At 42.8% G+C, this 20320-nt stretch overlaps 1 protein-coding gene across 3 annotated transcripts in view; it reads left to right on the top strand.

The window, feature by feature from the left end:
* Nucleotides 1–20320, top strand: part of MIA3 (MIA SH3 domain ER export factor 3) — a 35926-nt gene that overhangs the window by 5528 nt on the left and 10078 nt on the right. For all 3 annotated transcript variants that reach the window (XM_045010804.1, XM_045010803.1, XM_045010802.1), the window contains exons 2-12: nucleotides 1195–1284; nucleotides 2250–5229; nucleotides 6508–6798; nucleotides 10060–10193; nucleotides 12730–12861; nucleotides 14145–14166; nucleotides 15448–15536; nucleotides 15774–15851; nucleotides 15938–16048; nucleotides 17312–17383; nucleotides 19705–19809. In XM_045010804.1, the coding sequence (XP_044866739.1) occupies nucleotides 1195–1284; nucleotides 2250–5229; nucleotides 6508–6798; nucleotides 10060–10193; nucleotides 12730–12861; nucleotides 14145–14166; nucleotides 15448–15536; nucleotides 15774–15851; nucleotides 15938–16048; nucleotides 17312–17383; nucleotides 19705–19809 (4104 nt within the window). The remainder of the gene's footprint in view (nucleotides 1–1194; nucleotides 1285–2249; nucleotides 5230–6507; nucleotides 6799–10059; nucleotides 10194–12729; nucleotides 12862–14144; nucleotides 14167–15447; nucleotides 15537–15773; nucleotides 15852–15937; nucleotides 16049–17311; nucleotides 17384–19704; nucleotides 19810–20320) is intronic.

The raw sequence follows: 20320 nt of genomic DNA, 5'->3' as shown, positions 1-20320 counted from the left end.
GCAATACTGTGCTATTCATATTGGCTTCCTGACAGCAGCTATCAGAGCTCCCAAGGGAGAGCATTATTCTGTGGATCTTTAACTAGTGAGTGATAAGAGAGCTTTTGTCTCCTACTGTTTGCATTTGATCACCACATCACCTTACTCTTTACTGACTACCTGCAGCTATTGCTCACCTGGAAACAGTAGCTACTGAAGAACAAGTGTGTTTGCAAAGAGGGTCACATTTTACACACTGATACTCAGGTAGATAATACTAGTGTGATAAAAGGTTACTTGTTCAGCAATTTACAATAGCTCAGGTGCAATTTTGTATTTTCTAAAAGCTGGCTTTAAGAAATCTTTTCAAAATGTGAGGGGAGAAGTATAAAGTTATGGAGGAGGTTGGTTTTCTGCTTTAAAAATGTGACATTTTTGCAGACAGGTAGGCCTTATCATGAAAAGATATTTTTGCTAATTGTGCACAAGAAAATGGTCGGAGCATTTGTGAAGTCAGTGAGAGTGTGCTATGAGCCATGACTCCTGGGTTTCATTCCAAACTCTTCCCATAACTTGCTATGTGGCCCTATGCCTTAGTTGGCCATGTCTTTGAAAGAGGAGTTGAAGTACTTCCCTACTTCACAAAGGTGTTGTGAGGCTTAATTAATGTTTAGAACAGGGATCTGCAACCTTTGGCCCACAGCTCGCCAGGGTAATCCCCCTGGCCAGCCGGGCCAGTTTGTTTACCTGTCGTGTCCGCTCCCACTGGCCGTGGTTCACCGCTCCAGGCTAATGGGGGCGGCAGGAAGCGGTGTGGGCCAAAAGATATGCTGACTGCCGCTTCCCGCCGCCCCCATTGGCCTGGAGCGGCGAACCGTGGACAGTTGGAGCCACGATCGGCCGAACCTGCGGACGCGGCAGGTAAACAAACCGGCCTGGCCCACCAGAGGGCTTACCCTGGCAAGCCGCGTGCCAAAGGTTGCCAATCCCTGGTTTAGAATCTCAAATTAAACCATTCAAGTATAATGTATTACTGTTCTGTTTCTCCAATTTATTGTGGTAACAACCTGTATGTCTAGATCTATTTAGGTTTGATATCTAACAATGTATTCTTAACTACTAATTGTAATTTTTAAAGTTACTTTTTTCCTAATGTGGCTTTACAAGCTTCTTTACATTGAAACTTCTTTTTGTTTTGTTGTTTTTTTCTGACAGGTTGGCAGTGAATTTGGATATTTTCCAAAGGATTTACTTGAAATAAATTATACTTATAATACCAGTGATGAGCTAGAACTACCAACAGATGTAAGTTTTGATTGTGACTTTTTTGACTGGCTTTATTACACTTAAGGCTCATTCCTGAACTGTGAGTGAAATCAGTGAGAGAACTAACTGGGACCTCAATAACCCTAGAAGGAAAAAACTGCTTTTCAATAAGTCAACTAATATTGTGTGTATATATGTCTATATCCACCATAATTTGAACACTGGACTTGTCTTAAATGAAGCATTCTTTCTTCTGACAAAAAGTGACTAAATAACTATACATAGAATGGTCTCAGAATCCGAATCCCCAAAGAAATGTTACTGGCAGGGTTGTATGGAGGCTGTTTCATACAAACTCTGAATTAATAGGTTTGTTTCCCAGAACTTCTGGAACTTAGAGAAAAACTTTGGAACGGTGAAAGCCTCTTTGTTTGCTTAACTCTATTAGCATATAGATTATCAGTCTGATTTGGCAACTCTTACTCACATGGGTAACGCCATTGTAATGACTGGAAATACATATGTGAGTAAGGTTGCAGGATCAGACTGAATTTTGGCCCATATGTATCGTGTAAGTACAAACCTTTAGTTTGTATCACTATTTATTTATGGTGGCACCCTGCTATATGCTAACCACTTGATAAAGAAGAACTTGTCCTTGACATTTTACTGACAATAGTTCCAATTTCAAAGATGCACATGATAGATTATTTAAAATATAACCAATTCTGCCACTGACTCCCTATCTGTTCATGACAATTTAGGATTTAGCCCACTGCTTGGAATCCTAAGGTCCTTACTTGGTTTTTCTACTCAGTCCTTACTCAAGAAAACTCCCATTGAATCAATGGAAGTTTTGATTATGGATTTCACGATTTAGTCTCCAGTTAAATGGAAAAGTGTAGACACATGTAATGGTAAAGAAAATTGTTTGAACCTTTTACATCAGTGTAATAGAAAAAAATTTCTGACAACTGACAATGCTTTTTCCCTCTTTGTTCCAGGAAACTGATTTTGTTTGTTTTGATGGAGGAAAAGATGATTTTGATAACTATAATGTGGATGAGCTTTTAAAATCTTCAGAAGAAACTGTGGTGAACACGGGCAAAGCTGAATTAAATGCTCCAGGGACAGAAGTTGTTGAAGAAACCAAAGAGGAGGAGGAGACAGAAGGGTCTGATACTGTAAAGCCCCTTGATGTTTCTGAGACTGATGTTCCTGAGCCAGGTCCAGAAGAAAACAAGAAAGTCCTCACCAAAACAGAAGAAAAAGGCAGTTTTCTTTCTGAAAATAATGAGAATGTACAGGGACTCTTCAAATCTGAGAGGGATGACCTCAACATATATAGCCATGAAAAAAAGTCTCAGGGAGAACAAACTGCACATCCTCACTCAGAAGGAATGCTACAAGAAAAATTAAAAGTGCTAGAAAGTGAAAATGCCAAATATTCTAATAATCCTCAGGGTACAGCCAAAGAATCAGATAAGGAGAGTGAAGAGATTGATGCCTATACACTTTTAAACAGAGAACTATCTATGGACTTGAAAACAAAATTTGGCTCAACTGCAGATGCCCTTGTGTCTGATGATGAGATGACTAGCCTTGTGACATCACAGGAGGATGATTTTAATGAAGATTTGAATACTGATTCTCATTACGCAGAGTTGCTGGAAGATCTTAAGGAGCAATCTGAAGAAATTCCTTTGCTGTCATTTACAAAAGAAGAAACTCCAGAGGACTCAGAAGCCGAAAAGCATTCAGCTGATAAATATGCTGACCATGAGTCAGAAAAGAATAAACCCTATGAAACAATTGAGGATGCCGCAGAGTTAATTACCCAAAGAAATAATGAGAAAAAAGACTATTTGGGTTTGTTAACAACTGTAGAGGACACTGTCTTTCCAACTCACAGAGGGGGTGCAAGAACAAATGATGACACAGATGTGGGCAAGTCTGATTCATTGGAAGAAAAGGAGGAAGAGGATGAGGCGATCCCAGTTAGTAAGGAGGATAAAACAGCAGCAACAGTTCAGCTTGAAGATCTAATAGAAGAAGACCTTCTCATAAAGGAAAAACATGTTGTAGATGGCCAAGATCCAAAGGAAAAAACAAACAAAACTAAACATTATGAGGAAGAGTTCATGGATGATAAGACAGAATCATTTACTGAAGAACTGCACAGCACCTCTGTGCATGAGCCTAGCGCTATTCCTAGCCTGGAGTCTAAACTATCCATTGAAGAAAAGCAAGAAGCTTTAAAACCACCTGTAGGCAACATCAACGATGACCCAGAAGGAATTACTCTTCATAAAATATTGAACGATAAAGAAAAGGCAGAGGAGGAGATTTTGGAGGACAGCTTGGAAAATGATACAAAACCCAAAACATTATGGAAGAAAATAAAGGGAAAAAAAACATCTGGGGACCAGCAATCCATTAATTTCCTACCAGAACCACTGGAGGAGCAAAAAAGTGCATCCCAAAGTGACCTGGGGGATATTGACTTCTTAGAAGGCAAAAGAGAGCATGAAACATCTGCTACAGAGAAACAAGATATTCAACAAGATGGAGAGGATTTTGAACAAACAAGGGTGCCTGAGAATGAGAATCAAACAAATGTTGCTATTAAGGAAGAAACTGAAATACTAAGGGGAAAAAAGGAAGAAGACCTGAACAATAAGCATACAAGTAAAACAGCTGTTGAGCAATCTAAGCAACAAGAAAACAAGACCAGGTATTCGGAGGAAGATGCAGAACAAGAGCTTTCCAGAAACACAGGCAAGAAGATACTAGAAAAAAGTATTAGTGAAATAGCAACTGAAGAAATATCCACAGACACTACACAGGATGTTGACACAGAGAGGATGAGCCAACAAGACACTGCTCATAGTGGGGATGAAAATAAAGACAAAGCTCTTGGAACCAATATAGTTGGAGAAAAAACAGTAAAACCAGAACTTCAGTCTGAAGAGCTGGAAGCTGAAGATGATGATGACCTCCTAAGTCAAGCAGAGGAAGAACTATTAGAAGATGACAATGCTGCAAGTGCAAAATTGTCAAAAGAGAGGCTTGCAAATAGACAGGGTAATAAATTAGATGGAGAAAGTACAAACCCAGAATTGGAAATACCAGATGGAGCTATTTCAGGAACTGCTAATCCTGTTTATGAGATGGATGAAACAGGAGAGGAAGCAAACACAACATTTAAGCATGCCAGAGAGAACAGCATGCAAGATTTGAGTGAGACCAAGAATGAAGAGGAGGATATACAATTCAGTGGAGCTAAACTGAATGAGATGGAAGAAGATGAGGAGCCTCGAGAAACAGAAGAAACATTAGTAGCACCTGAAGTGGAAGAAGAGGATGAAAGTACTTTGCCAAATGACAAGTCTCTTGAAACAGTGGACAGCAAAAATGACTTTAATCAAACAGAAGATCCTCTCCTAGAGGATCTTGTGCAGAAAGACCTAAAAGATATTCAGAACGTAATAGAGCAGACAGGGCCTGCTGATACTTCTGTAACCACAAATGAAGCTGTGGAGCCAGAATACGGAGAGGCTGTGAAGCAGCTCACTATAATAAAAGAATTTCTTGATGAAAAGCGAGTGACACGTTTACAAAAGTACCTTGGGCCCCAGCACATTGTCAGGGTAGAAGCCATGTTTCACAACATGAAGTTGAAGCTGGATCTTGCTCAAAAGGGTAATCATGATTATGAGGATATTGAACAAGCTTTGGACCAGATCCTTACATTTTCAGAATCTAGGATAATGGATATTGTGGAACATGTTTTAGATGCAAGGCAAGCAGAAAATAAAGAAGAGGTGGTGAAAGAAATAGATTTGTGGGATGAAGAAGCTGCACTGATGGATGATGTTCAGGAATTAATATATTCGTTAAGGAACAAATACTCATCTGTTAGTGAGAGTGAACCTCTTGTGTCCATTCCAGAACATGAGAAGGATTATAGCATGCATGGTACAGGTAGGATCTTATATTTGACAATTGCTCAGGGGAAGTTGAGGGATTTTTTTGCTTGCCTATAGAGGACTCCCCCCCACCCCCCATCCCCAACAAACAAATAACCCTATTCTGAGTAGAGTTTTTATAGCATACTTGGGTGGTGGGGTAAGGTGGGAGGAGGGGAAGGGGAGGAAAGAAACCCAGACTCCATTTGGGACTTCGCTATTGCTAATCAATTTTTATGTGGAAGGGCTCACTTACTGTGCTGATGGTTGGCCGTATAAACCCTAAGGGCTGGTCCACACTAAGAAGCGGGGTCGAACTAGGGTACGCAAATTCAGCTACGTGAATAGCGTAGCTGAATTCGAAGTACCCTAGTTCGAACTACTCACCCGTCCAGACACCGCGGAATCGAAGTCCGCGGCTCCAAGGTCGACTCCGCCACCGCCGTTTGCAGTGGTGGAGTACCAGATTAGACGCGATAGTTCGAACTCTGAGAAGTCGAACTCACCGCGTCGACCCAGCTGGTAAGTGTAGACTAGCCCTAAGAGAGAGAGATGACAGCTACTGAGCTTCAACCATCTGCTTCATTCTGATGAACAGGCCTCCTGCATATGAGACTGAAGTGAATGGATGTGGCAGGAAAGACCCATCCACACAGGGCAAAAAAAAAATTACAGGCATGTAGTGAATTTTTAGAAATATGTAGTAGGTGCTGAACTTCCACAGCATTTTCCTGTAACTTGTGTGCCATTATCTGATATGTGCAATGATTTTATATTAAACTTAGGCATTGAAAAATTATCTAGATAAGAATCCCATCACCACAATATCATCAAAACACAGGGAATGAGTGGAGGAAATACTGAGCATGCCAACCTTGGCAAGGAAGATGAGCCATAGGCTTCATGAAGTCCACCAGAGACTGATTAGTCAGATAATAGTGATGGGGACAAAGATGAAGGGCAGTACAAAACCCTAGTATAAATAGGGCCCTTTTAACAGAAGCAAATAGTTAGCCATTTATTTTCTGATACATTCTTGTTACTGAGATTCACTAAAACTAAATTATTCCATCTGGTCAGTGTTTTTACCTTGCATAATTTCCATGCAAATATTTAATTGTGTGTCACTGAAATTTGCCTAAAAATATGCTGGAACAAAAAAATAGCCATCTGGAAGAATATATTTAGGGAAGGCTTTGTCAGTCACAGTCTTCGAATAACTTTTGCTCAGTACAGCTGCCAGTGAGAAAGACAAGCCAACTATACCACATCCATGCTTTTCTCTCTACTATAGATACTGTAAAAGAAACTGAATATGACAGCCATCTTGTGGGAAGCCCAAGTTCAGCTGAAGAAATTGGTCAGAAGTTCCCACAAGTTGAAGATGAGAGGCCAGTACAGCATACTGAAGAGGAGGAGGAGGCTCTTAAACTGAGGGAGCCTGATCCAGATATGAATATTTTGGAACAGGTGGGGCTCCTGGATAAAAAGGAAACCCAGGAAGTCCTTGATACTGAGAAGGGATTGCCACTGGCGGATACGTCCCTTGGGTCAATTCAAAGTAACAGAGAAGATTTGGCTGCAGGTAATTTTCTTGATGTTTTAATTTTTTTTTAAGAGGTGTATGGTTGAAGTAACATTAATATGTTATGGCTGGCAAATCCTGCCTAAATTTTCCAATGATTCTGATAATTGCACAATTCAGCTCCTGTTGAAGTCAACAGAAAGAGTCTTCTGCTGTGTTTGTGCACTACAAAAATAGCACAAATGCAGTTTCTAATATTAATACTCAGACTGGTGTGCTGAATCTGATGGACAATCTAACTTTCTATCTTAGGTACCTATATGGCTCCCATTACCATGTATTTGAGAGTACCTCCCAATGTTTAATGTACTTATCCTCACAACACCCCTGTGAGGGTTTCCCTAGGCTAGCTCCCTAACCACTAGACCAGGGGTGGGCAAACTTTTTGGCCCGAGGGCCACATCTGGGTATGGAAATTGTATGGCGGGCCATGAATGCTCATAAAATTGGGGTGTTGGGGTGCGGGAAGTCGTGAGGGCTCCAGCTTGGGGTGGGGCTGGTGATGGGGGTGGGGGCTTAGGAGGGTGCTCTGGGCTGGGACCAAGGGGTTCAGAGGGCGGGTGGGGGATCAGGGCTGGGGCAGGGGTTGGGGCGTGGGAGGTGGTCAGGGGTGCAGGCTCCAGGCAGCGCTTACCTCAATCAGCTCCCAGAAGCAGCAGCATGTCGTGTGTCCCACCGGCTCCTACGTGGAGGTGTGGCCGGGCAGCTCTGCACGCTGCCCCATCCGCAGGTGCTACCCCTGTAGCTCCCATTGGCTTTAGGGAATGGAGCCTGTCCTTTTCTGAATTCAGCCCAGGCTCACAGGACTGTCTGATGACTGTTTGTCATATGTGAAATGTGGTGGCAACTATTCAATTCCCAGTAGATGAAATGTCCACATTCCCAAGCCTGTTGTTTGCAGTCTCAGTGGAGAGGCTAAGGCTTGAATGGGCCTGGAGCTGTCCTTTTACTCCTACAAGGGAGGCCAGGTTAGGACTGAGTCACAATGGCTGAGCACTGTAAATTGCAATGGTACCATCTGTGCCTTTCTCTTATTTGTGGCTAGACAGAGGACTTCAGTCTGCTGGGCCAGAAATTTCAGAGAACTATCTACAGTGACTCAAGAGATCTGTTTCTTGAGTGGTAATGGCTAATTTAGACCCCATCACTTTGTATGTATTATTGGGATTATATGTTTTCCAGTGTGCATTACTTTGCACTTATCAGTATAGAATTTCATCTGCCATTTTTTTTTGTTGCCCAGTCACCCCGATCTGTGAGATCTCTTTGTAACTCTTTGCATTCAGCTTTGGTCTTAACTATGTTCAGTGATTCTGCAAATTTTGCAGCCTCATGTTCACTCCCTTTTCCAGATCATTTCTGAATATGTTGAACAGCACAGTCCTAGTGCAGATTTCTGGGGAACCCCTCTATTTACCTCTCTCCATTGTAAAATCTGACCATTTATTCCTACCCTTTATTTCCTATCTTTTAACCAGTTACTGATCCATGAGAGGACCTTTTCTCTTATCTCATGACTGCTTATTTTGCTTAGGGCCTTATGATATCTATGATGTAATGACAGTAAGAGTAAAAAATCATGTTAGGTATTTTAGTTAAAGATCATCCAGAGGTATGTTGGAGAGAAAAATATAAATGCTCATGCTTTAGGGCATAAACCAACCTCTAATTTAAAGGGTTTAGGAAAAAACTGCGCTAATGGCCTGCTGATTCCACAGTTGTCCTCTATATGGGTTTCTTGCACCTTCCTCTGAAGCCTCTGGTACTGGACTATACGGACCAGATTGCCAGTCTGAAAATTCCTAGATTTCTATGAGATGGGTCAGAATTGTTAAGTTTGGATCCAGAGTGAAAGGTCCTAAAACTAAAGTGGATTCAGGCCAGACTCATCTAAATTTAGTACACCTCTACCTCGATATAACGCTGTCCTCGGGAGTCAAAAAATCTTACCGTGTTATAAGTGAAACCACGTTATATTGTACTTGCTTTGATCCACCGGAGTGCACAGCCCTGCCCCCCGTGGAGCACTGCTTTACCACGTTATATCCGAATTTGTGTTATATGAGTCGCGTTATATCGAGGTAGAGGTGTATATTAACATTGCCTTCTAAGAACACTAAATCCTTCGGAATCCTGCTTTTTCACCAACAGAACAGAAGCATCACCATTTTGTGAAAGAACTTAGCAGAGATTCCTCCTCAACTCTCTTCCATGTAAAATTTAATTAAAAATTATTTATTTGCTTGTAAGCAAAGTAAGCTTAGAAATGAGTTTATATAGTAGTAGGAAACCAACAGAGCTGGCAGCAAGTCCTGCCTGAGATCACCAATCCTGAGCCTCTGTTTACACTACCCCCGCATCCACCCTCAGGGGATCGATGCACTTGGCTCGATTTAGCGGGTCTAGTGAAGACCCGCCAAATCAACTACAGATCGCTATCCAGTCGACCCGGTACTCTACCCCGAAGAAGAGTAAGATAAGTCGACAGGAGACTGTCTGCTGTCAACCCAGCATAGTGTGGACCCCGCAGTAAGTTGACCTAAGATACATCCACTCCAACTACATTATTCATGTAGCTGGAGTTGCGTAGCTTAGGTCAACTTACCGTGGAAGTGTAGACATAGCCTTAAGACAGGCAAGAGATGAGCCACTAGGGAGCATGGGGAGTTTATGGATTCTGTACCTCTGCCACTCAACTTCTGCAGAGTTAATTTCTATCATCCGCTCTTTCCAATCTGACTTTGATATAAGACAACCACTCCCAAAAAATCAGCCCGAGTTTTTGGCTGACATAAAGCTGAATAATAAAGCATATGCTCAAATAAATTTGTTAGTCTCTAAGGTGCCAGAAGTACTCCTGTTCTTTTTGCGGATACAGACTAACACGGCTGCTACTCTGAAACCTGTCATAAAGCTGATGTGAGTATATATGCATGATAGCCTAATTTTAGAACAGGAGTGCTCAAACATCACCTTCAAGTGCTATTAGTAGGAATTCCGGGTAATGATGGAGAAAGAATTTACACATGCATCTCTTGCCACAGCAACAATTCCTTGGTGAAGCATTGTTAGATCAGAAGTCTATGAGACAGGTACTTCGGAGGTCCAATCCTTGGTCTCTCAACCACATGAACACTAATTTTAGAAAACTTTCCATATTGTAGAAAGGGCCTAGGAATAAATACTAAGGTGTACTGTAGGCAATACTGTATGTTTACTTAAAATATTTCTGAAATTAACGTTTTCCTCTTTTTAACTAAGGTATAGTTACTACTGTGGATGATACTGCAAAGATTGAAAGTCCTCACTTAGAAGCAGATCCTGCTGTACCGCATATAACTCTCAATGATGTGGCTGTTTTAGCTAAAGAAAACATGCAACCATTCACAGATATTGTAAGTACAGTATGGCATGTACTACTTAAAATTATTTAATTTTATGTTGATTTTTTTAAAATTGAGCATTCATAGTTTCCTGAGGTATCTCCAAAACAATTTTGTGAAACATTGTATAAAAAATGCATAAAATTTGGGTTGTTTGCAAAGAAAGCTGTTTAGGGAGCAGGGGACTATAGACTGACTTCAGAAAAGCAGATACCTGTGGCATTAAAATGACCCAATCCAAATTGAAAATTGTTTATAAAGATGATTGTATTGTAGGAATACATGAAATTAAATCCGGTGTGAGAGTTCTGAGGGCTCGTATAAAGAGAGACGTTGCACCACTTTAGCTTGAATGGGTTTAGTTATGCCAACTACTTTTGGGCATGGGCTCACATCGCTTGAAAACTGTCTCTATTTAGCTTGTATTTGTGTATCTATAGGCACAAGCTAAACTTGGCATGTGCCCACACGCAAGTTGTACCGGGTAATTAAAATGATACCAAATCATCCCCCTTATTGCTCGGTGCCCGCTGGGCGTAGGCGGGGATGGCGGGACAGGTCAGCCCGGTCAGGCGCTCTCGCACCTGCGTAGGCTAGGCAGGGGGAGCGGACTGCGATTGCAGACGCGCCCGGCAGCTCAGGACACGGAGCCGTCTCGCCTCTGACCGGCCCGGGCGCCGGCTGGGGAATTGCAGCCCCAGGCCTGGCGGCGCGCGGAGCACAAGGGATCGCGGCGCGCGCACTGCCCGGCGGGGGGCGGGGTGGAGGAGTGTCCCCCCCTCTCCCCACGTGGCTCAGGCAGGCGAGTCGGAGCCGCTTCCGGGTTCCCGCGCCTCCCCTGCCGGCGCCGAGTGATGACGCGAGAGGCCGGCGCCGGGGTCACCGTGAGGTGACGTGTTATTGTAGGCGAGCGAAGGAGGCGAACTTCGCTCAGCGCCGCCGACCGCGGCCCCCTCCCCATGGAGCCCGCGGCCCCCTCCAGCCCCGCCGCGCTCCTGCTGGGGCCCCTGTCCCGCGGATACGCCGCTCTCATGGGCCGGCTGCTGCAGGTGGGCGGGGGCAGCCGGGGCGGGGGGCCCCGGCCTCCTGGCACCTCCCCCTCCCCTCCCCGGGCGGCTCGCGTGGATTCCCCTGCACGCGCCCCGGGATCCCGAGCCGGGGGCCGGACCCCCCCCCCCTTGCGCGGCGCCCCCCCGGGGGCGGGTGGGGGCGGGGGCCGCCGGGGTAGCGAGCGCTGTGAGCTTGGGCCGTGATCACCGCAACACCCGCCGGCCTGTTCCCCTGACCCGTCGGGCGGCGGGGCAGCGCGGAAACCAGGCCTGGGGCGGGGCACGGAGCGGGGCTGGCCCCTCCTCGCGGGGAGCCAGTTGTCACTGGGGGAGGGGGGGTGGGAAGGAGAAGATGGGTGGTTATTGAGAGCTGGGTGTTGGGGGAGCAAGAGACTCTTCGTTTCCTCAGTGTTCAGTAATTCCCAGCCAGGGAACAAATTCTCTTGCGATTACTTGTTCTTTCCATGTTACTGTGGTTTGTGTTATCACCGTTGGCTACATATATCCCATGATAATGCTGTCATGGAGCTCGGCTTTCTGTTAGGTCACTCTCATTCTCCCAGAATTTCACAAATCACTTTTACCTAAAGCTTGCACGTATGAGAAACAAAGTAGGAAAATCGGTAGAGGTTTTTGTCGCTGTAACATTAGATGGACTATTTTGGGGTGTGTTGTCTTTCGTTTGGGCTTGTGAGTTGGTATTATGATTTTTTTGCACATAAGTGCATTGTATATTAAAAAAGACTGTTGAAACAAGACAGATCTCTGGATGAGCTGGATCTTTGGCCTTTAACATTTAATTTTTCAAAGGTTATGGACGATTGCATGTTTTAGTTGTGTGGCTAAAAAGAGGATTCAGTGGCTAAATGTGTTTAAAATAAAATTGAATTATCCAACCTAATTTTTATATCGGGGATGGGAAGAGACCATTTGGCAAGGATGAAGCTAGGGTACTGAGAAAACGTTCAGACTATCAAGCTTCATTATATTTTCTTAGGGTTCAGTATAGTGCTAATGACAGGAAATGTAAAAAGGAATGACTTCATGTGCTGAAGAGCTAATTGATTAGTTATCTATAACTACAAATGTGATCCACTTGGCCTTCTTTTTAAAAAGAAGCCAGTGGCTTCTAGGGAGTGTTTGATGGTTAAATTGTATAGAAGCCCATTACTTCCCGGTTCTTCAGATATTCAAACTTTTTTTTCAAGTAGAAATGTGATTGGATTGCTTGCATCTGTGTTGCCAAACCCAACCATCAAGCTTCTTCATGGCTCCAAAGATGCTTCTTCAGGCTAATTTCATTTCCTTGGCATGTTCTAGCACTGAGCTCTTTTCAGGCAATTTGAGACAGTTATGACTACCCTAGAAGGTTTTGGATAGTCCTCTCTGGTTTTATGAGTAGAAGATTGAGTTTTCCTTCTTTTGCTCTTTCTGTGTATTTTATTAAAAGGTCTTTTTAAAAAAAAAATTGTTCATGGTTGTTAACCCTGTTGTTTTAGTTGGTTGCCACACTGCCTGAGGACATTCGGCCTGGGCCTGACTTCCATGGACTTCCATGGGAGCCCATCATTATCACTGCCTTGGTGGGAATTGCTACTCTAGGTATACTGTTCTGGAGAACCTGCCTTTCAGTGAGTACACTTTAAGTTTACAAGCATACTGATGTTTAGTACTTTGTGATGTTGGGCCCTTATGGCTGAATACTTGTAATGCTACAAGTATCAAAGCAATATTTTTCTTTCCTTTCCCATCTAGATCATAAACATTAATTTAATGTTTAACATTTTCTTTTAAAACTGAAACTAATATTCTTTGTGGAGTGAGTCTATCAAACTATCACAGTGAAAATTTCAGTAACAGTTAATGTATAGTTCCAAGATTGCAGAGTTGTTATGGAAACCGTAGAATGCTGAGGAAGAGTAAAATTGTCTATGCAAATTGTGCCTCCTAAGTGCCTGATCCAATACCCAACCACCTACATAACAAGCATTTGACCACTCAGCTGACCATTTCCAGTTCTCTGGTAGGAGATCTAGTCTTCATTGCAGCTGCAGAGCCCCTCCATAACCCACTTCTTGCCCACTCCACACAGAATATTTCACAATTCCCTTTTCCACAAACAAATTGCTGGGCAATGTATTTATCCCTGACCAGCCTTCAAATGTACTTTCTTTTCCAGTGTCATCCATTTGGGAATTAGTATTTAAAATTAGATTGCTAAAGTGACAATTTATTTTGCAACCTTTAAATTAAATGAGAATAAGCACTTAAAAATTCTACACATTTGGCAACGCCTCTTACAGTGTAAAGTAGAATAATATGGAAAACAAACATGTTTTGGGACAGCATTGATTTTTCATCACTCTAGCTTTGTTGCTTAATACACTGATTCCGGATCTCACGCAAAGTCTTTGTTAATTTATAAGGGCATAAGAAGGAGAGTTTTTTAGGTGTTTTTGTTAGTAGTATTTGCTTGGAAAATAGTAATTTCTGTACAAATGTAGTTCATTTTAACTAGTTTATTGCAGCTAGGTTTGTGTGCCCCCCCGTTAACAGCTGCAAATTAGGGATGATCATTTGCTGTACAGTTGGTTAATTTTTTATTAATTTATTCTAATTTGGGTTATTTGTGCCTTCCTAATAGTTGAATAAACAGTCCTTTATCCAGGCTCTGAAATAGGACATTAGCCTAGAAGCTTTTATTAGCTAAGCTTGTTTACTCAATGTTACTTGACATTTTAATTGACAGAGAGATATATGTAGATCTTTCAATACGCTAATTCAGGCCACGTACACTTAAGGCTAACTATCTCCCTCTCACAATTGTTTTCCCCCCCTTTGGAGAGGGATTCATAGAAGCCTTTGAATAACTCTTTTTGTGACCAATTCCTTTTGTTCTTGTTTTGTCCTGTAGGTAAAGAGTAGAATGTATCAAGGTAAGATGCTTTATGCTTTTCAGTGTTCTTACTGTCATTTAAACACTTTGAACGCGTGTTATGAGGGCTAAGTATTAGTCGACTTTTCTTTTCAAGAGAACGCATAGCTAAGATTATTGTGTATGCTAGGGGAAGCCAGCATGAGCCATGTGTACTGTGCTGTGGCAGTGCTTATCTTTTAATATTAATGTGCCGCACGGATTGGCTGCCTGGATTAACATGAAACATTGGATACTAGGGCTTCTAGTCGCTACAGCCCACACCTCCAAGTTGAGAATAAAGGTGGCAGCCACAAGCAACACTTCAAATGCCACCTTCAGTAGGGCGGAGGTTGGGTGTCAAAACCCCATGTGTAGTGGGGAGGAGAGGGGCAGCAGCTGCACTGCAGTTTATGGGTTACTGGAGCAATAACTGGTGCCCCATGCCATGGAGGGATAGGATGCATAACGTCCTTGCAGAAATTATCACGGAGAAAGCTGGAGGTTTTGAAAACTGGAAACGGGAGAATTGGTGCTTATGACACCTATGGAGATGTGGGAGCCAATTTGGGACTTGGATAAGCATATTAGCTGGATGTTTCTATGAAAAAGATTAACATCAAAATAATATTGACACTGAAACCTAAAGATGATGATTTTAGCAAGCTATTTAGATGGAGGAGCAAGTTCACACCTCTCCAGGCTGTTGCTTCATCAGAGAAATACTCCCTATGAGGACTAAATGCAGCTTCATCAAGCTCATCAGCACCGCTCACCAGTTTAGGATCTGCTCATGTTCTCAATATTTCCTTCACAGCCATGAGAGGTAGAAACCTTGGCCTAGATTCTCTGCTGCACAGATTTTAGTTTTGGTGCAGTAGAGAGAGCCAGCTATCAGGGAGCCATTTACAGTTCCCTTAGTCTCAGGGCAGATCTGTGCCCCCACCTCAACCCCCACATAAGCTAGAGCTGTCTGGGCATAAGCAGAATGTGTCCTGCTCTGACCAGGCTTCCTTCCTCACAGAGCACAGGATGCGCAGGAGCCAGGTACATAGCTCTGCACCAACTGAAGTTTCCCCATGGCAGGGGAATTCTTAACTCTGTGTCCAGTTGCTTTCCAACTCTCTTACGTAAATGAAAGCTTAAGTTCTATAGCACAGTTGTGCAGGAAGGCGTGAGTGCCATGGAAAGGAGGCATGCACAAGACCCTGCTTTGTGATATAGTCCTCACTTGAAAACAGTCTACAAAGTGGTGATAGCAGGACATGGAGAACACTTATTAGATTTATTCTTTTTTCCTTAGTGACTGAAAAGCAACTTGCTGAAAAGATTAAAAATCTCCTACAAGAAAAAACAGAAATCTTAGAGAAGATGTCAGAATATGACCAAAAGGTATTGCACTATTTGCCTACTTCATGCCTTTTAATTGTCTGTTATTGGTTTACTGTACAGTGAATAAACAGCTAATGTCTTAGCATTATTTCTGTAACCTACATGGCATATTGTCTTCTGTCATGTTTCTCTGTTTGGCATTTGGGACACAGTTTGTAAATAACATGCAGAAAACTTGTATTACTATTTGTTGTTTGTACCTTCTGTGTTATAATTTTATTCTTTTGGTGCACCTAGATTAAGGAAGCCAAGGAATCTGTGAAGGTGGCCCAGAAACAGAACACTAGTCTCTCAGATGAAGCTGCAGGACTTAAGGTAAGGAGCAGCTCATGCTTTCTATGATGTGCATGAAAATATACAAATGCCGTTCTTTAGTTGGTTGGGAATTGTTTCTATTACAGGATGTTATCAAGGGGCTGGAAGAAACAAACCATCTCCTAGATGACAGATTGAGAAACCTGCACACAATGCTAGAAACTGAGAGACAGCAGAATGTGAAGAAAGAAGACCAAGTAAGATATCAGTAATGTCCGGTGGTGCCCTAAAGGGGTTTAGCTTGGGGTCGCTGTGCCTGAATTGTCAAGGGGAGGAGGGCTGAGTGAACTAGTTCAGAAAAAGAACTGAGGTAAACCGTCTCCCAAAATTCAAAGTAGAGTTTTGGCTGACTTTTTATTCATATGATTCTGCACTTCCGTGTTTCAACCAAAAGCAGAAACACTGAAATTCAAGGAGAGAGACTGCTTTCTGGGATTTCCTGGCAATATTGGTTTCAGACTATGTTCCAATAGTTATCCTAACTGATCTGAAATTTCACCACCTCACTAGGAACCTCAGTTTTGTTACGAGGATGAAATTTTCTAAGGTCTCCCTTGCCCTTATCCAAGTCTTTTCATGTTGATCCTCCTGACACAAAGGATATGTCTTCATGCCCTAGCTCGGGTCAAGCACAGTGGTTCTCGAACTGTGGGTTGGGAACCCAAAGTGGGTTGCAACTCCATTTTAATAGGGTTGCCAGGGCTGGCATTAGACTTGCTGGGGCCAAAGCCTGAACCCCACCACCCAGGGTCTCAGGCTTGACTTTGTCATCCACCCAGCTTTCCAGCCGCCCCCGGGGCAGTTGGGCTCAGGCGTCAGTCCCCCCCCTCTGGGGTCATGTAGTAATTCTTGTTGTCAGAAGGGGGTTGCAGTGCAATGACATTTGAGAACCCCTGAACTAGCATATTCAAAGCAGCAGCCTGGATGTGGCAGCATGAGCTACCCACCTGAGTACAGACCCTAGGAGCAGGGTGGGCATGTACTCAGCAGCTAGCCTGTTTCTCAATATCTGCATCGCTATTTTTAGCATGCTAGCTTGAGCAGAGCAAGTGTGTCTCTGTGTCCTGGGAGGCATGTGCCCAGCTGCAATGTAGACATACCCCAAGATGGCTAAACTCAGATTCCATTGAGTTCCAGTGTTACTTTTTCATTTGGTCAAAAGTTGTTGCTAGGTGGCAGCAGCAAACTGCACCTTTTACTTCAGGCTGGAGAAACTGATCCTGAAACACTATTAGCCTAGAAAGCTTGGTCCCAAACTAATACTTTTTAAAAAATTCCCCTGCCCCTGGTGTGACAACGTGTTGTGCTCCAATTAGTCTGATGGCTGGCTCTGAAAATCTAGTTTAGTTGGAGTTTCAGGTATGTTCAGATACCTCGAAAATATATTCTTTAATGGTAACTGAAATTAAATTTCAATTGTGAAGCTAAAATGGAGTCGCCTTTAATTCTATCTTATGCAGATATTTGAAATGAAGAAGTCTTTGGAGAAACTCCAAGAAGTTATCATGCTGCATTCTGTAGAGCTTTCGGAGGTAAAGCACTTTCTAGATCTTCCTTCAGAGTCATTCACAGAAGCTGGTTTTTGTACCAGCTATCTTCATGTATTAAGATTGTGACCTTAAGCACTCCTGTATTCACACCTTACCTAAGTTCCCTCTAAGCTGCGCAGCTGCCTAATAAGCATCGGGCAGGTGCTCAGGGTTGTGGTGGGGAGAGATGCCCTTCCCCAAGCCCTGGACCTGCCGTGGCCGGGGGACCGCGGCCCCAGACCTGCCGGGGGCAGGCACCCTGATCCAGTTCAGCCTGGACCTGCCGCAACCGGGGGAGAGGTGCCTCTCTCTCCCAGCCCAGGTGCTGCTGCTGGGAGAGAGCGCTGTGGGGGAATCCTCTCTCCCCACCGTAGCCCCGGGGAGCCCCACTGCACCCTAAGCCCCTCATCCCCACCCCCACCCCAGAGCCTGCATCCCCAGCTGGAGCCGTCACCCCCCAACACCCCAATCCTCTGCCCCAGCCCTGAGCCCCCCCACAATCTGAAACCCTCTGCCCCACTCCCGCCACAATAATTTTGTTACGTGCACTAATATGGAGATGTGTCACACATCACCTCCATAGTGGTGCACATATCAAAATTCATTCCCCAAATGGGTGGGAAAGATTAGAGGGAACACTGCACCTTACACATTGTTTTAATAATCTTTGTACAAAATATGCTTTCTGAAGTATCATTTTTAAATCTGGTAACTCATTGATGGTTAATGTTCTGGTGTGATATATGTACACAGTGGTTATTAAGAGTTAAGGATATATACTGGAATTCTGATTAAAGTGTGTTTAAACCAGGCCAGTCAAGGAGAGATAGTAAACAAGTCAACATCAGACAAAGAAATGTGTATTTGATTTTCTGACCAGCCCAGTCTTCAGGTAAAGACAATGAAGGTCCATTTTTACATATTAAGCTAACAAGTAGGGAAGAAAGAGTATGGAGCTTCCTTTATCACCAGACTCCATGTCACCTTTTTCACAGCTTGAATAAACTTTACTTTGAAGAGTAACCCTCGGAAGAATTCATTTCAAAGTTTTTTCTGGGGTACAAAGGTGGGGGTTGAACCGCAAGTGATAAACAATTAAATCAACTGATTTATAATACAGTAATATTGTATACAAAGTGCATCGAGTGAGGTCTTTTCTAGATGCTAATGACACACTGGTGGGTGATAGAATTGTGAAATATATATATTTTAACACTATATATGAGGAAATATGGAGACTTGATGTTTTAAAGACTGTGGCAAAACAGGGAGAAACAGGTTCCCTACTAGACCAGAGAGAAGGCAGCTATTTACCTGTCTTCTGTGTAAATTAAGCATAGTGGAAACAAAACAGTAGATACCCCATTTACATGCAGGGGGATGGGAAGCCCACAGGAAGGGAAGAACTGCATGAGGTTACTATTCCTCTTCAAACAAAGTAATTGAACTTTGGAAGATATAAGTAAGGAGAGAGGCCATCTTTGGCATCTATCACTAGACAGACATAAGGGAATACAGCTCTGGCAAGCTGAGAAAAAGGAGTCCTTTAATCCTTCAAATGGGCGGGTGTTTGACATCTCTGGGAACAGAATATAGATGAGAAACTTGCGTAGGCAAAGATTGTACCTTGCTAGATTAAGCTTTAGACTATTAGATGCATGTGTTCATTTTTGCTTTACTTGTAACCCTTTCTAACTTTATTCTTTTACATGGCATCACTTAAACTATGTTCTAATGCTAATAAATGTGTTTTATTCTTACTATAAACCAACTCAGTGCTGTGTTGAAATGGAAGGGTGTATTTATCCCAGTTAAGTGTGGTGTGCTTTGTGTCTTTAGAGGAACAAACAATCCTTTGCTATTTCTCTGAACTATCGAGGAAGTGACTGGACATTACAGAGCAAATGGTTTTGGGAAAATTCAGGATATTGAGTGTGTTGGTGTCACCTTGCTGCTTGTTTAAAAAAAAAATAAAAAAGTGAGTGGAAGCCAGAGTGGGACCCTAGACAGGCTCCTGGGGTCAGAGCTGCTGAACTAGGGCTGTCTACCACACGGACACTTCAAACTGAATGCTTGTAGTTTGGTTGTAAGCATCCCAGGTTGGGAACTACAACAGCAAAGCATTGTGAGGCACCCAGGGTTGCAGGGCAAGCAGAGACATGACCCCTCACCAGTCTCGATTGTACCCCCAGACTGTCACAAATATGACAGCATATCTTAATCTACCAGATTTTTTGGAGTGGGGGATGGGTTGCTTTTAACACTTTTTAAAATACTATGATCCATAACATACAATTCTTAAATGACATGTTGAAATTTTTTAGGTTCAAATAGTCCTCAATGAAGCTAAACTAAGTGAAGAAAAAGTGAAGTCTGAGCTTCGTCATGTACAGGAAGAGAATGCTAGACTCAAAAAGAGAAAGGAGCAAGTAAGCATTTCAGGCTCACTAGTCTTTTTATGTTACCTGTGTTTCTTCCTTGAATTCTGTAATATTTTACACTGCACTAGGTCTGTTGGAAAACTAAGTATTTTGTTTTTAAAAAAAAAAAATAATTGTCCCACAACTATTTCTCCTGCAATTAATTCTTGTTGTCAAATACTAGAATAAATAAACTTATAGGATTTTTAAGGTGGTTTCCACAGCACATGCAGATCTTAAACTGTTGCTTTTCAAGTATTTATACACTGATACACCAAGCCTTTCCACACTTTGTGGTCTTAGCATATTCTTTCCTATCATCCTAATATTAGTATCTTATGTTGATTGGATCATCCTGGTATGAGTCAGAGGTATGATAAAACTCAAGTCCACTATTTCAGAGTTAGCCCTGATTGACAGATGTCTTACAAAGCTTTGCAGGCAGGTTGATTCCCATTTGTATGTTGTGAAAGCTTCACCAGTTCCAGTGAGCCAGCTGCTAACCCTTCTGTGAAATTGT

This window comes from Mauremys mutica, chromosome 3, assembly GCF_020497125.1.
Source record: "Mauremys mutica isolate MM-2020 ecotype Southern chromosome 3, ASM2049712v1, whole genome shotgun sequence".
In the NCBI taxonomy this organism is placed as follows: domain Eukaryota; kingdom Metazoa; phylum Chordata; order Testudines; family Geoemydidae; genus Mauremys; species Mauremys mutica.
Note: the sequence above shows the minus strand (reverse complement) of the source record. Positions and strands in the feature narration are given on the sequence as shown.